General features: G+C 45.0%; 1 protein-coding gene across 4 annotated transcripts in view; it reads right to left on the minus strand.

The window, feature by feature from the left end:
* PHLPP1 (PH domain and leucine rich repeat protein phosphatase 1) overlaps positions 1 to 17,795 on the minus strand; it is a 604,801-nt gene that overhangs the window by 296,979 nt on the left and 290,027 nt on the right. For all 4 annotated transcript variants that reach the window (XM_069219488.1, XM_069219487.1, XM_069219486.1 and 1 more), the window contains exon 4: positions 169 to 335. In XM_069219488.1, coding sequence (XP_069075589.1) covers positions 169 to 335 — 167 coding nt within the window. The remainder of the gene's footprint in view (positions 1 to 168; positions 336 to 17,795) is intronic.

The following is a 17,795-nucleotide window of genomic DNA, read 5'->3' on the forward strand; positions in this document are numbered from 1 at the left end:
AACGAGACTGTAAGATCAGTAACGGAGTCAGTCCTAGATGAAGGTCTAGCGTTCAGCAACTGAACACCAGCTGGCATCCCTGGGTGCATCACAAACACAGAATTCACTCAAATCCTCCAAAAAGCGACAGCAGAGAATGTGGAGGAAGGAGGTTGAGATGTAGCTTACCTTTGCAGTTCACCTAGTTCCCCATTGGGTGAAGAGGTAGTACTCTGCCGCAGGAAATTCTGCTTTAAGTTGAGATGAGTGAGATCTTGGCTGTAGAACAGGTTGGCGGGAAGGTGCTCCAGACTGCAGCAAGACAGGTCTACTGAACTAATACGCTGTGAAGCCACCTTTTAAAAAAAAAAAAAAGAAAAAAAAAAAAATCAATGCTAGGTCACAGCATTCGAAAATTGCACTTTATTTCAAAAAGTATAGCACAACAGTAAAATGTTCAAAATTTATATAAGGTATGCCTATTTTACACCATGTTTTTATTATAATTCAAAAGTCTTTCACAATTAAAAAAAAAAATTGAGTGCACGGTCGATGAAGCTGCTGCAGCATTAATTGTCAATTACTCTGCTATGCAATCCTTTATCGTTGCAGAGCAGGGATGAGGCAAACTGAATATATGAAACCAGGTAAGGGAGAGTGAAGAGAATGAAAATCATAATTAAAACAAGCATTTGCAATGCAGTGGGTCTCACGTTTACTCGAGTTGGAGCTATTAGCATTGTAAATTCTTAACTGGACTTTTCTACCACATAAATTGAAATGAAAAGTAAAATAGTTGACATAAGCGAGCCGATTCAAAGCGCCCCGTCCACCATGAGCGCGAAGGAGAGACACAAAAGGAAAAAAGTTTGCTCGCAGTCAAACGTATCAGCAAACGTACAATTATCCATTTAACAGGGTCGATGGCCAACGCGGTAACAAAACCGCCTCAAGGAGAGACAAACGTAAAGCATTTATCAATGATAAAGGATTTTTGAAAGGCAAGCCCACGAATGAGAGATAGTGATCGGCGTGTGGTGGGCATGGTTAAAAGCCCACAGATAGATTACAACAGGCCAGACCGGTGGCGTGCTCGACCTAAAAAAAAATATGAATACAACATACAGATGAGGATGCAAAATAAAAGGGAGGAAATTAAAAATAATTTAAAAAAAGAAAATACCTCTTCCCGTAGCCTTCACCTGCCGCCTCTGTCCACTTCCAGTGTCCCAGCATTCACTGCTGGGACACAATCATAGGCTCCCTAGGACTCCTGGCACTGCTTTCATGCTTTCAAAACCTTGCATGAAAGCAGCGCCAGTATTGGTCTGAGTGGCAGTGACTGCTGCTTAGACACAGCCCTGGGGTCTGTGCAGTATCTCCAGCCCGGCTGTTAAAGACAGCCGGGCTGGAGAAAGCTAAATCCGCATGTGTGTTTGGCGGGCGTCTGACAGCCGGCCAAAACACATGCGCACTTAGGTGCACCCTCCCCACCTCCTGTGGACCAGCCCGACCCTCCCTCCCTGCACTGCTGGCTGTGCCAGAAGCATTCAAATATAACAATAATAAACTATTGTTCTATTTTTCATCTTCTGGCACAGCCAGTGGGGCGACGCTTCTTCGCCATAGCGAAGGAACCTCCCCTGATTCCACATAAGGTTGCCTTTAATCCTGCTGCAACTGCTCCTTCTCCTGTTTGACTAGTACAACAGGCATTTTCCACCAGTAACGTGCTGCAAAAGAACGTTAAAGTAAAAACAACCCTAAATTTAAAAAGCTAAAGTTTTCTAACTATTTAAATATTGTCATAACCAAGAACAACTCTCAGCATTCCTTCATGTTTGAAAGTAAAGGCGTGAATGGGCCTAAATTGTCCGTAATATTCTTGACACTGTACCCCTATCAGGCAGGCAGTATTACGCTAACACAGCTCCCTCGCTTTTCCTTCTACTGAGCAAATCGATGGTCCACCCAAACGTGCGACAAGAAGCTGACAATCTGATGATTGAGACTGATGAGGAACGAAAGCATTTTAACACTCATCAAAATTCCACACTCTTGGCTCTTCTTATATAACAGCTATTTTAAGGAGTCAAATTATCAGTGTGATGACAGCGCCTTAACGAGTCCCACTACGTGTGGCATGAAGTCTGACTGCACTAGGCCAAACAACCACATACAGAGAAGTAATGTCAATTCCAGCTATGCAATGATTACTGCTTACGCACTACGGAAAGCACACAGTGGCGTGTGACCAAGCAAGGCATTGTCTAGGGAAGCAGGAGGCTTGACTTTCAAGTTAAAATCCCCTGCAGGCCGCACCCAGCTCTAGCAATTCCCGCAGTTAGGTGTTCTGTGAAGAGACTCTTCAAATTCTTCAGAAATAGTCTCACTGAAAATTTAGAGGCAAAAGTTATCAAAAGATAACAATAATAAAAGTATGAATGGGATCAGGAAGGGATAAGCTGTACAGGTCGGAATAGAAGACCTAAGGCAGGCGAGACCAAGAGCATGGACGTACTGGAGTCGGAATGGAGGAGGCCAGGAGTATGGGGACACTATAGCCAGGCTAGTAAACACTCAGTGGTGGAGGGCGCACAGCTAAGTGCAGGGTAACAGTGCTCCTAGATGGGGTGACAAGGTTACAATGGTTCTAGTAAATGCAATTTCCAACACATTATTTCTTCTTCACTGAAGGAAACAATATGTTAAATGCTAAATCCCACAGTGAAAAGATATAGGGAAAGATTTTAGTACAACAATATTTTCAAATGCAAAATCAGAGGATCAATCGCTGTGTCAAAAACCGAAAGCAATTAGCAAGGATCAAACAGTCCGAAAGGTGATGTCTGAGACATCATCATAACTTTCTGGATGAAAACTTAAAACTAACAGGTCTCAATGGTAAGAGCGGATTGCTTTTTTTGTTATATATCTACTACTAATACTTCCAATGAACATTTTTAACCTGCCATAATCCCCGCGGTTTAAAGAATTGCCGGCTTTGTTTATTGTTATTATTTTTTAATAGATTTTTTATTACCATTTATTCCTTACCTACTATCATAATATTTACCTTAATGTTTGATTACTACAGTGGTCTGTTCGCTCTCCATATATCTTTTAAATATAGTAATGCCCCAAAAGACACAGAAGGTCAGTCCCATCTAACAGCAGCATGTTTAATAGGGTTCTGCAGTATTTTTCTACTTTATCAGTAAACTCAAGCTGAAAAAAATGTAAATCAATGGTCCAGAACCACTTCTCTACAACATATTACTTCCTGGTTGTACAACATTGAAACGTCATGGTGAGTTTGCACAGAGTGTGTTAGATCTCATTCCAACCCTTAGCTAAGGTAATATTTTACATCAGTACATGACTCATTTTAAGTTCTTTAATTATAGACCATTAGGCATCCTCTGTGCTGCAACCAAACATACACCAAAGCGCCTACGACCCCAGAAGACAAATGCTGCTATGCAGCCTATATAGGAAAAACACATATGAATACACCAAATTTAGTACCATGGCATATACAACAGAGGACTTCTGCAGTTCATAAAACCCAAGCTCAACACAGAAAGAGTTATATATAGCACGAGAGGCATTCCGTTCACCAGGAAAGGGCCCCAAGTCGAAGCAGTGATTAGCTACTATGAATAGTCCCTTCCTTCATTGGCGCATATAATGAGCAACGTGCAAGTGGATGGGTATTAATGATACAATCAGACAATTAAAGTTGCCCATACGTTAGTTATCAAAAATTTAACTGTAGAAGTTACACTGAAAAGTAGACTCATCTAATTCACCTCTGAATTGTATACATTTTTTTTTGTTCTTTTTAATTTGTTTGAGCATGCCACAAAAAAAACAACAGCTTCAGCATGCAAGTACAAAACAGAAAATACTTCACCTTCCGTAGGTACTGTTAAGAAACCAGAGTTTTAATTTAACCTGATGCCTTCAAAATCACAAATGCCCTTAAACATCGAATAATCACCACCCAATAATTTATTTGTGAAAACTAAAGTAATGGCTAAAAGTTAGTGGCGTAGAGGAGAGTTGCAAGGAGTGTAGTAGCGTGGAGTAGAACATCGTCTACTGGACTGGCATACACTGCAGTGGCAAAGAGTAAAATGGACTGTTGCAGAGTGCACTGGCGTAGAGTGGTGCAGAGTCCATTTACGTGGAGTGTTGCAGAGTCCATTTACGTGGAGTGTTGCAGAGTCCATTTACGTGGAGTGTTGCAGAGTCCATTTACGTGGAGTGTTGCAGAGTCCATTTACGTGGAGTGTTGCAGAGTCCATTTACGTGGAGTGTTGCAGAGTGCAGTGGTATTGAGTGCAGTGGTATTGAGTTCAGCGGCATACAGAGTGTTAGAATGCAATGGCACAGAGCAGAGTGGCGCAGACAGCAGTAAAGTAGAGTGGCATAGAGTGCATTGCAGTAGAGTGTAGATCAGAGTCGAGTGGCATAGAGTGCCTACATAGGTGCAGATTGGAGTAGCACAGAGTGGTGCTAAGTAGAGTATAGTGCAGAGTGCAGTAGAGTGGAGTAGCACTGAGTAAAGCGGAGTAGGGTTCAGTGGGGGAGAGTGTTGAGAAGAGTGTCAGAGTTCAGTGGAGTAGAGTGGCGTAGAGAGCAGTGGCAGAGTACAGTAACTGTGCAGTTGTGTAGAGTGCAGTGGTTACAAGTAAAGTGGCGTAGAGTGAAGTAGAGCGGCGTAGAGTAGACTGTTTCAGAGTAGAGTGAGTGACAAGGAGTAGTGCAGGGTTGAGTACAGCTGCACAGAGTGGACCAGAGTGTAATGGTGTAAAGTGATGTAGACTGCAGTGGCATAGAGTGCAGTGATACAGATTAGATTAGAGTAGCATACAGTGGACTTGTGTAGAATGCAGGGGCATACAGTTCAGTGTTATAGTAAAGTGCATTTGCGTAGAGTGTACTGGCAGAGAACAGTGGAATAGAGTGCAGTGTTGCAGAGTGACTTACAGTACAGTGGAGTAAAGTGCAGTTTGGATACCCGTTCTCTTACTGTATGTTGGAGAGCATCATTAGCTTGTTACGCAGAGCCTCTCTCACCATGACCTGTTTATTGAGAGGGGGCTGGAGGAACTTTCAATGAGCAAAAAATGCAGGTCAGATTACTGAACAGAAATAAGTACATGGACTGTGGCATAAAATAGTTTAATCACCTGTCCAGTTAGTTCTAAAAATCAGCTCCTTTCAAGCTAAGACATTTTCAATCAGATTCATTTTCTTTTTAAAATAGGAAAGATGAATATATTTCAATATGTTTAAGTGCACTCTAGGTATATGGAAAATACATATTGGACTTAAATTCAAATGAATAAACAGAACTTACGTCCTGTACCTAACAACTCCCTGACAGCTTGTTATTGACATAATCTTATATGTGAGAAAGTAACCTTTCAGTATTTAGAGTAAGATTAGTCAGCGCTGCAGCACAACTTATAAAAAGGACTTCACTTTCATTCGTTCAATTTATGCAAACTTAGGGGGAAAAAATGACTGCTGCAGATCTTTGGCCTGACGCAGCGACTTTAGCCCTTACGAGGATATTTGTGGGCAAAGCATAACACAACTGGATGCAGGGAACAATGCATCTCAATAAATTCACTTTCTGAACAGCATTTCCTTTCTTTGCACCAGCAAACCCAACGAGTTGATAGCCCCATCAATACATAAGATAATGACATGCTGTGGGATCAACAGTGTAGCCTTTCCCCCCCCCCCATTTAATGTTCAATACATTTGCATGGAGTTTTTAAATGTAATTCAAGCTTCAACAAATACGATTTTCTTTCTTTCCCAAACCCCCCCCCACCCCTTGCCCGGCCCTTCTACAGTCCCTAAACACAGACATGTACATGAAGGATTAAGAAAGTTCCTTTGTTACAATTCCTACGCTAGAATGCAGTCATACATAGTATTTGCACAGCTCTCACCAGTCCTTGAGCTAGAGAGTCCCCTAGAATATTTAGCAACATAACCAAAAATCAGCATCCAGTTTCAAGATCACATGTTCCAGTCCCTTGATGCCACATGGGAAATTAACCAGTCCTTGAATGTTCCAGAGTATGAGACAAGTGGTTGTATCTTAGCTCCCCCATCGTGCTAATAACATCTGCTTACCACATAGCATTGCAGCATTATACTGGTCAGTTCAAAGGAATCTTTACTAGAACCCCCGTCAATCTCTGGTATCCTCTCTAGTAAGATGCTAAAGTGGTTAGGAGGTATCCACAGGAACCATCATTTAATCCTTTCCCCCCTACATTCCTACCCAATACTCCATAAAATGGGAGATTTTGATCCCACCTGCTTGCATTCTCTAAAAGATTTCTTAGATTTGCCTATATTTGTGACAAGCAAGCAGTGTGGGGTAAGAAGCCACCTACACAGTATTTTAGTCATGGATTCCCTCCCTTGGGCATGCAATATGCCGGTGTGCATTCTTCATGATTATTTGTTCTCCTAAAAATTAATGGTTCGAGTCTTTCTTCCACCAAGCTCTAAATTGCCTCATAAGTGACTCTCCCTCCCCCTTGTAAATGTTTATATATTTTCAAGACAAAGTGGATGCCTTTGTTCATCTTCTGCAATAAATTCTCAATGGGAGTAAGTGGCCTCACAATTGATGCTTTGATGCCACAGTTCATGGTTGAATACCTCACCTGTATTTAGTGATACCGTCATTCTCCCCAACCCAAAAGTAACCTTGATTTGATCAAAAGACTAAATTCTATCCTTTTCAAACAGGTCCTCTACCTTGATGAACTACGACAGTTCCCATCTATTGAACGTCTCTCTGTTCAGCCCTGAGTGAAAAACCGAGTTACTATGAATCAGGATGAGTAATTCAGGGTAATTTGTCAACCCTAATCTAAGCGCCATCTGGCCATAGACCCTTCGAGAACTCCATGCCAATGAGGAATGAGGCATATTTTCCCATCTGTCGTTGGGTCGGATTCAAGGGACCTCCCCTTAAGATTTTCCATCACACCAATGATTTTTGGTCTCAGATTTTGAAAGGTGTCAAAGTTGAAATGCATGATAATGCAGGGCAAAGTTAAGTATACTACACTCTTCCCTTCTGGAGTGACAAAATCCTAGATTTTTAAACTGCCTCTCATACAGTTTGCCCACATTTGTTGGAGATGGTCTAATGTTCTTATTGATTAATATGGAAAAAGTCTACAAACCTTGGCGAGACAACCACAATGCAAACAAAAACATCAGACAGTTGTGTGTAGGGAGTGGACTTGCTTCTTTTCACACATCATTCACCCAAGCATGAGGTACCTAGCAGGATGCATAACCCTTAAAGAGCCCACAAGCCTCAGAACCATCAGGGCTGGAACAGTAGCCCTCACTCAAAACATAGGCCTAAAAGTTCCAGATTTGTTGAAGGGCAGAAAGGACCTCAAGGCAGCCATGTCTAAGATCACCTCTGTCAAGGTCCACAACAAGCCAAAGGCTAGCCTGCCTTCGACAGCCAGTTATCAGGGACATATGTTATGAGAACAGGCTTTTTGCAGGTTTACCCCTCACTTTTTGCCGCATTTGGACTATAAGCTGCTAGTTTTTAAACTGAGTGCACTTCAACCTGCTGTCCTGAACTCAGTGACAGTGTTCAGACCCTTTACAAATGTTTGTTGAATTGTGTGTCCCCCAATGGACAAGTACTGACTTACTTATAAGCCCCTAGCATATGGTACCAAGGGCATGTAAGACAGAGTGCACACAAGGCTGCAGCACTGGTTGTGCCACCCTGTGTTTGCTACTCTGTGCACAACGAAGTGAAAACACGGCCCCCAGCCTGCCACTGCAGACTGGAATGGCAGTGTCACACTGCTAGTTCAATTTTGTCATTATCATTAATGACAAAGTCCCCAAGTCCCTTAAGACCATATACCCAAGTCTCCTCTAAGGCAGGCATATCAAGCCCTATGGCAAAGAGCTATATATTTTAAAGCAAGACATAGTTTCATATATGTCTTCACAGCAAAACCCTAAAAGTTGTCATTTTGCTGAGGAACGTTAGTAAGTAGCCCCACTGGCTAACAGAGTTACCAGCTGGCATACCAACCTGGCTAACTTCTGATTTGGACTACCTTACTGGATACTGTAACATATCAAATTAATCATGGCATTAATTGAGACTTTATGGTCAACTCGGCATTTATGTCACTTTTAAAGTTAAGCAACTTTTAGAAAGTTGCCACTCTATGCCCCAGCCAATCCTGTGGCCTTACAAAGGCCCTGCCTGCCTGGGGAGACGTGTGAACAACTCCAAAGCTTAGGAACAACGACAGTCTCTGCAGAGTGAGGTGTGATCTCCTCCCCCAGGATGGCCACTCTGGATGTTACCCCAAAAGGAGAGCTTCAAAGGGAATCCAGCTTTCAAGAGCAAATGGTGATAACACTCCCAAGCAGGCTGCCTTTTGTCCCTGTAGACAAGTTGGAAACAGGGACAGAGAGGGAAATGCAGTGTCAGAACCTGTTTACTTGTTGGCGTGTAGCCTTTAGAGTAGTTACGCCTCTGGGGTGGGCTACCAAGCTCTTAATGACAGATTAAGGGTTGTGCCATCTTGAAAGGGACAAGAAATGGCACTATGGGACAGCCAGATGCCACAGAAGACAGGACCAATGTCACCTAAGAGGAGGGAACCTACTAGCCCATTGCAATTGACCACGTTGTCCCCTCAGGGCTCTTTCCTGAGAAAAATATGGCACCCTGCCCCTCAGTACACCGTGGATTTGTAGAGAGGGCTGAAGGAGGACCATCCTGCTGGCGTTGGAAGTGCAGAAGGAGAGGCCCCACCATCCTAAGCACTGCACCTGCTGCACTTTGTGCTAGTAAAGCCTGGATCCGGTCAGTGGCTTCTGGCTCGGGGAAAAGTTCATTTCCCAACCCCAGATCGAAGAACTGACTCCAAAGGTAAGTCAGCTGGCAGTCCTGGAACAGCACCAGGGACATTAAAGCTGGAAAAACCCAAATTACCAAGTTGATAGCCATCATCGCAGACGTTTTGCCTCTACCGGACACAGGGCACAGGGCCCTTAAGATTAATCCTAGATTGCCAAAACTTGCAACCGTATCTGCTGCACCTGTGGGTGCTGTCTGTTCTGATTCATCCCCCAAGAGGAACATTAGCTCCCAGCAAAGATTTGCAACCTGATTGCTGTGTTTTAAGAATCGAAGGTCTGCCGCAGCTGCCCTTCTACCATAGCAAAAAGTACTTTGTGAGACCGCACAAGTTCCGTGGCTAAGGTTGCACCACATCACCCGTTTACCAAATGATCACCGGAACTTACCCCCGTTGACCATACAGCATCAGAAGCATCCTTGAGCATCATCTTCTCTTGCATCCACACCACTTTATTTGTTATGTTGTCTAAAGCAGTCATCTCTTAAAAGCTGGAACTGGACAGATACAGGCTCTGGTGGCCAGGTAACTGTCCACTGGACTACTAGACCCCAGCCCTGTCAGAACTGGTCACCCAACTAGAGTCGGAGTTGCCAAACTCTTTCAAAAAGGTTACAAATGCCATTTTGCAGCTGAATTAAAAAGTTATTTAATGTTTGAAATGTCATATCTCCAGAGCCCTTCAGTGGATTTTGATGATCAAGAACTCTAAAAAGTCATTAAAATATGGTCTATTGTTAAAAATTGTGTTGTACTGGGACTTTATTACGATGTTTACTTGTGTTAAAAGCTTTACACACAGTTCCTTTGCTACGCCTTACTGCTTGCAGCCACAGCTATCCAGGGTTGACCTTAAGGTTAAGCAAACCAGCCTGACTGGACCCGCGAGAATATTTAAGAGTGTACTGCACAATAAGACCCCACAGCCATATCATATAGTACAACTAAATCCTCACACACGTATGCCTTCCCTGAGAAGATTAGCCATAAACACAGACCTGAACTTCGCAAAGACAAGCAGAGTGATTGTAGGACCAAAAGACTGGATGGTGAACTGAGTGTGGTCTGACTCCACTAAAAAGCAGAGCTATTTCTTGTGGGATTGCTGTACTGGTACATAAAAGTATGTGTCCTGACGATCCGGGGACCTCACCCAATCCAAACTTGATCCCCATGAACGTTTTCTTGAAGAAAAAGTTCAGTATTCTGAGGTCTAAGATCAGTCTCAAGTCCCAGTCTTCTTGGGAACCATGAATTAACAAGAATATAAGCTAACTAGGGTACTAATTTGATATTCCCTTTGGGGGGCAACATCATCACTTATTTATAGAGGATACTGGGGTGATGTACCAGTGTAGTAGGCATGATCTTATTCCTACATGTCGGCTCTATGGCAAATTAAAGTGATGTGATGTAATAATGGTGTCTGGAGACAAGGAAGAAAAATGAGTGATGATACTGCTGTCCTTGACATATGTCGCTGACCCTAACACCTAAACGTAAGCACTGATTGCCCTACTGGCTGCAATGGTTGCCACATGCAGAAGGCAAGGCCCCTAGATAAGCGTTGAACTTAGTGGATAAATTTGGAAAGCTGGGGATACCAATCAAAAGGAGAGAGCCATAAGCCTTCTGTTTTTTAAATGCTCCAGGATTGCATAAGTCTTCTCTTTAAAAAGCCTAGCCCCAATCTAAAAGCAGGTCAATCAAGAATACCTGGACGTCTCCAGAAAATTTGAAGGAATACATCCAGGCATATCTGATAATGACACAGTACCCTCTGCATGATCAGCTTTATCAGTGGTGTCTAGGCAGGACCAAAAGTATCTGTTTAGCTGTTTGCCCATCTTGGACTGTCTACTACAGATCTTCAGGCAGAGCAGGTAACACCCATTAACCTCTAGCACAGAAAACAGTTTCAACTAAGTCAGGATTTTATCTGGGCACCAGAGCATTGTAAAATAGTAACAGAAGCACTGATGTGGAAAATTCAGGTTGCCAGATCTCCGTCAAGAGATTAGCCTTGTTCTCTAGGTGAAGAGGGCAGTGGCATATGCAAAACGTTTTTCTGCCTTCCTAAACGCAACTGTGAAAAAAAGCACTTTAATCTTTTAGGGCCACCAAAAAAAGAAATCAGGATGGGCTCTGGGGAGACTGCCCAGGTCACTGGCATTCTTCAAGTCAAACTATAAACCAGCACCAGCATGAGGGGTATCACTTTATCTACACCCTCATCATAATGCTCTGCAGGCAGAAACCTCGAATGGAATCAGAGTATCCCCAACAACAGCCTCTATTTTCCCAACGTACACCCGTCGGAGCAGAGGAGCCAGGAGAAGGAAGGTCTCCCCAATTGGTTGTGCACTGTTAATGGTATAGTACGACACAGGGTGAACTCAAGCCAAAGATAGGTATGAATTCCAGGTCAGAGCCTGAATCAATTGCAGAACAACTGGCAACACCTACAGAAGAGGAGTAAAGACAGGTCCAGGGACTCAAGATGGAGTGGGCTTACTTCGTTCAGGGTCAGTTGGCATTGGATGAAGGACGTGCCAACGTAAGTTTAGATGAAGATCCAATCAGGTCCCTGGGGCCTGAAGACATGAAGAAGGGAGGCAGAGTGAATGTGAAGATCTACAGCAAGCCCTCCTTAAAGGCCGGACCCTGCTGAGTAGAGGATAGATGACCACAGGACCTAATGTGGCTTAACAGTCAGAGATGCCAAATTTTAGCTCTGGGGGAACAGGCTGAAGTCTCAGCGTGGGATCAAAATCCTGCGATTCTGGGCAATTCACTATCTCCTCATGCCTACTGAAGAAAAAAAAGTGTGTTTGTGTGTCCTTCTGTAATGTAAGTATTGCTCATGTAAAGCTCTCCAACACCTTTAGGTCGCGATTGTGCTATGCAAAATATGATGTGACCCAAAAAAAAAAAAAAAAAACACTTGGGTGCATAAGCTCCATATTCAACACTGGATCTGGAGAGCTAGGCAAACTCAGCCTCAGGTCTTTGAAATGCAGATATGGGGGCATCTCCCTAGTGTGAGAGCATCGAGATGTCAATAAGCTTCATTTACTTTTTCTATGCTTATTTTTTTTTACTCATCTTTTGACTTTGCCTAACCTGAAGAGGATGATCTTGGTCAGGAATGGCACTGCTTCATATGTTTAATTACATAACGTTAGTTTTCCTTGCTCCCCAAAAGATTTTGATTGCATCAGGGACATTTCTCATAGCACTTGTAGATATGTTTAGAGCTGAGACACCTCAGGCAGATATGCTGCGGGTCTGTTATTGATATATTTCAAGCAAACATAATGTGATTTAAAATCTGTCCTCTTCAGAAGTGAAATCCCTGCAAATTTCTAAAATCTGAACTGCATCTGCTTTGGATCCACTTTGAAACATAAAAACTAGAGTCAGTACGCAGATATGGCACCTGCACACGACTACGTCTCATGTATGGACGCAAGACTGTCTGATAGAGACCAATTGGCACGCTGGAGCTACTTCAAGAGTTTCCAGATCCACTCTGGCATCGATTCAGAAGGTGAGGAAATCTGTGCTTGGAAGTTATCTACAGGATAACAATATTTTTAAATAACAATGCATCCTTCATCTGAATTCTACATTCAGTTGCAGTGGAATCAAAAGACGTGTTCCGAGCCAAGCTTACTTTGACCACTCCCTGCTTCATGACTTGCAGATCATATAGAAAGTGGACACCACTCATTCATGTGTAGGCTATCAAGCAAGCACTACCCAAGCTCTTTCTGGGGATCTGTGGCAAAGAGCTTTAAAATGATACAACTTGTTTTAAAAATGTCTGCAATCCTACGAAGATAGGGCTGCTCAAATCCTAAGCTTCAGTCACTCCCGCTTATTGCACATCAGTGACTTCTTTCAAGCCATGCAAACTTTTAATACTCTAGCCAGCTCTTCCACGAATCTGGGCGTGCCTTCTTTCCACAGGGAGGATACGGCGTGGATCTCCACAAGGAAGCGGCATATCTGTACAAGCCCATCCACTCCACCCTCCTGCTGGAATTGCAAACTAGCTGTAAACAAAGTTCACATACACTGCGTGGTTAACCGCCCTACTTCAGGTTCTCAATAATCAATAGTGCCCCATGTTCCTCTGTGAGGTTCTCTATAAACAATAGTGCCCCATGTTCCTCTGTGAAAGCTAGTGTGTGAGTTAAGTTCTACAACAGGCTCCATCTCTAATCCGATTTCCATAGCTGGCTTAACTCACTGCTTTTACTCAGGATGAACGACCTAGAGCAGGGATATCAAAAGTACGGCCCAGGGGCAGCATGCGGCCCTCTTGACCTTTACATGCTGTCCCTTGGCCAACAGCAGCACTGGACTCGACTCAGCACAAACATCAAAAAGATTTGTTAAATAAACAGGCAAGCGTTTATTTAACCCCTTCGCTGCCAGGCCTTTTCCCCCTCCTGTGCCAGGCCTTTTTTTGCCTATTTGGGGCAGTTCGCGCTTAGGCCCTCATAACTTTTTGTCCACATAAGCTAACCAAGCCAAATTTGCGTCCTTTTTTTCCAACATCCTAGGGATTCTAGATGTACCCAGACTTTGTGGGTTCCCCTGAAGGAGACCAAGAAATTGGCCAAAATACAGTGAAAATTTCGTTTTTTTCAAAAAAATTGGAAAAAGTGGCTGCAGAAGAAGGCTTGTGGTTTTTCCCCTGAAAATGGCATCAACAAAGGGTTTGCGGTGCTAAACTCAGCAGCTTCCCAGCTTTCAGGAACAGGCAGACTTGAATCAGAAAACCCAATTTTTCAACACAATTTTGGCATTTTACTGGGGCATACCCCATTTGTGCAATTTTTTGTGCTTTCAGCCTCCTTCCAGTCAGTGACAGGAATGGTCATGAAACCAATGCTGGATCCCAGAAACCTAAACATTTCTGAAAAGTAGACAAAACTCTGAATTCAGCAAGGAGTCATTTGTGTAGATCCTACAAGGGTTTCCTACAGAAAATAACAGCTGAAAAAGAAAAATATTGAAATTGAGGTGAAAAAAACATCAATTTTTCTCTACGTTTTACTCTGTAACTTTTCCCTGCAATGTCAGATTATCGAAAGCAATATACCGTTACGTCTGCTGGACTCCTCTGGTTGCAGGGATATATAGGGTTTGTAGGTTCATCAAGAACCCGAGGAACCCAGAGCCAATAAATGAGCTGCACCCTGCAGTGCGTTTTCATTCTATACCGGGTATACAGCAATTCATTTGCTGAAATATAAGGAGTAAAAAATTGCTATCTAGAAAACCTTTGCATTTCCAAAAAGGGCACAAGATAAGGTGTTGAGGAGCAGTGGTTATTTGCACATCTCTGAATTCCGGGGTGACCATAGTAGCACGTGAATTACAGGGAATTTCTCAAATAGATGTCTTTTTTACACACACTCCTATATTTGGAAGGAAAAAATGTAGAGAAAGACAAGGGGCAATAGTACTTGTTTTGCTAATCTAGGTTCCCCCAAGTCTCCCGATAAAAATGGTACCTCACTTGTGTGGGTAGGCCTAGCACCCGCGACAGGATATGCCCCAAAACACAACGTGGACATATCACAGAAAACAGAGCTGTTTTTAGCAAAGTGACTACCTGTAGATTTTGGCCTCTAGCTCAGCCGCCACCTAGGGAAACCTACCAAACCTGTGCATTTCTGAAAACTAGAGACCTAGGGGAATCCAAGAAGGGGTGACTTGCGGGGCTCGGACCAGGCTCTGTTACCCAGAATCCTTTGCAAACCTCAAAATTTGGCTAAAAAAACACATGTTCCTCACATTTCTGTGGCAGAAAGTTCTGGAATCTGAGAGGAGCCACAAATTTCCTTCCACCCAGCGTTCCCCCACGTCTCCCGATAAAAATGATACCTCACTTGTGTGGGTAGGCCTAGCGCCCGCGACAGGATATGCCCCAAAACACAACGTGGACATATCACAGAAAACAGAGCTGTTTTTAGCAAAGTGACTACCTGTAGATTTTGGCCTCTAGCTCAGCCGCCACCTAGGGAAACCTAACAAACCTGTGCATTTCTGAAAACTAGAGACCTAGGGGAATCCAAGGAGGGGTGACTTGCGGGGCTCGGACCAGGTTCTGTTACCCAGAATCCTTTGCAAACCTCAAAATTTGGCTAAAAAAACACATGTTCCTCACATTTCTGTGGCAGAAAGTTCTGGAATCTGAGAGGAGCTACAAATTTCCTTCCACCCAGCGTTCCCCCAAGTCTCCCGATAAAAATGATACCTCACTTGCGTGGGTAGGCCTAGCGCCGGCGACAGGAAACACCCCAAAGCGCAACGTGGACACATACTATATTTTGGAAAAAAATGGCCTAAAATAAATTTGCCGCCCCAACACCCACCCCCCCCCGGAGCGACCCTTGCCTACGGGGTCACTCCCCCTGCGTGACATTGGCGCCAAAAAACAAATCCCCGGTGCCTAGTGGTTTCTGCCCCATTGGGGGCAGATTGACCTAAAATTGGCCAATCTGCCCCCAGGGGGGCAGAAATGGTCTAAATACAATTTGCCCCCCCAGGGGAGCGACCCTTGCCTGATGGGTCGCACCCCATCTCTAAAAAAAGAAACAACAAAAAAAAAAAACACAAAAAAAAAATTGCCCTGGTGCCTAGAGTGTTCTGCCCCCCCCCCCCCCCGGGGGCAGTTCGGCCTAATAATAGGCCGATCTGTCCCCCGGGGGGGCAGAAATGGCCTAAAATAAATTTGCCCCCCCAACCCCCACCCCCCCCCCGGAGCGACCCTTGCCTACGGGGTCGCTCCCCCTGCGTGACATTGGCGCCAAAAAACAAATCCCCGGTGCCTAGTGGTTTCTGCCCCCTTGGGGGCAGATTGACCTAAAATTGGCCAATCTGCCCCCAGGGGGGCAGAAATGGTCTAAATACAATTTGCCCCCCCAGGGGAGCGACCCTTGCCTGATGGGTCGCACCCCATCTCTAAAAAAAGAAACAACAAAAAAAAAAAAACACAAAAAAAAAATTGCCCTGGTGCCTAGAATGTTCTGCCCCCCCCCGGGGCCAGTTCGGCCTAATAATAGGCCGATCTGTCCCCCAGGGGGGCAGAAATGGCCTAAAATAAATTTGCCCCCCCAACCCCCACCCCCCCCCCCCCCCGGGAGCGACCCTTGCCTACGGGGTCGCTCCCCCTGCGTGACATTGGCGCCAAAAAACAAATCCCCGGTGCCTAGTGGTTTCTGCCCCCTTGGGGGCAGATTGACTTAAAATTGGCCAATCTGCCCCCAGGGGGGCAGAAATGGTCTAAATACAATTTGCCCCCCCAGGGGAGCGACCCTTGCCTGATGGGTCACTCCCCATCTCTAAAAAAAGAAACAACAACAAAAGAAAAACACAAAAAAAAAATTGCCCTGGTGCCTAGAGTGTTCTGCCCCCCCCCCCCCGGGTGCAGTTCGGCCTAATAGGCCGATCTGTCCCCCGGGGGGGCAGAAATGGCCTAAAATAAATTTGCCCCCCCAAACCCCATCCCCCCCCCCCGGGAGCGAACCTTGCCTACGGGGTCGCTCCCCCTGCGTGACATTGGCGCCAAAAAACAAATCCCCGGTGCCTAGTGGTTTCTGCCCCCTTGGGGGAAGATTGACCTAAAATTGGCCAATCTGCCCCCAGGGGGGCAGAAATGGTCTAAATACAATTTGCCCCCCCAGGGGAGCGACCCTTGCCTGATGGGTCGCTCCCCATCTCTAAAAAAAGAAACAACAAAAAAAAAAAACACAACAAAAAAATTGCCCTGGCGCCTAGAGTGTTCTGCCCCCCCCCCCCCGGGGGCAGTTCGGCCTAATAATAGGCCGATCTGTCCCCCGGGGAGGCAGAAATGGCCTAAAATAAATTTGCCCCCCCAACCCCCCCCACCCCGGGAGCGACCCTTGCCTACGGGGTCGCTCCCCCTGCGTGACATTGGCGCCAAAAAACAAATCCCCGGTGCCTAGTGGTTTCTGCCCCCTTGGGGGCAGATTGACCTAAAATTGGCCAATCTGCCCCCAGGGGGGCAGAAATGGTCTAAATACAATTTGCCCCCCCAGGGGAGCGACCCTTGCCTGATGGGTCGCTCCCCATCTCTAAAAAAAGAAACAACAAAAAAAAAAAACACAAAAAAAAAATTGCCCTGGCGCCTAGAGTGTTCTGCCCCCCCCCCCCGGGGGCAGTTCGGCCTAATAATAGGCCGATCTGTCCCCAGGGGGGGCAGAAATGGCCTAAAATAAATTCCCCTCCCCCCCAGGGAGCGACCCTTGCCTAAGTGGTGAAATTCACGCAAAGAAAAAACTCCCTGGTGTCTAGTGGTTTCTACCCCCCTTGGGGGCAGATTGGCCTCATCAAAATAGGCCGATCTGCCCCCAGGGGGGGCAGAAAAGGCCTTCCCGAAAATATGCCCCCCTGGGAGCGACCCTTGCCCAAGGGGTCGCTCCCTTTTGTCAATAACAATAAAAAAAAAAAAAAATCCCTGGTGTCTAGTGGTTTCTACCCCCCTTGGGGGCAGATTGGCCTCATCAAAATAGGCCAATCTGCCCCCAAGGGGGGCAGAAATGGCCAAAATATAATTTTCCCCCAAGGGGAACGACCCTTGCCTAAGGGGTCGCTCCCCACCTCAATAAAAAAAAAATGAAAAAAAAAAAATGGTCCCTGGTGCCTAGAGGTTTCTGCCCCCAGGGGGGGCAGAAAAGGCCTTTTAAAAAAAATGCCCCCCCTGGGAGCGACCCTTGCCCAAGGGGTCGCTCCCTTTTGTCAATTTCTAAGAAAAAAAAAAAAATCCCTGGTGTCTAGTGGGGTTTCAAAAGCCGGATTGCAAGCAATCCGGCTTTTGAA

Source organism: Pleurodeles waltl, chromosome 2_2 (genome assembly GCF_031143425.1).
Source record: "Pleurodeles waltl isolate 20211129_DDA chromosome 2_2, aPleWal1.hap1.20221129, whole genome shotgun sequence".
NCBI classification, from domain to species: Eukaryota; Metazoa; Chordata; class Amphibia; order Caudata; family Salamandridae; genus Pleurodeles; species Pleurodeles waltl.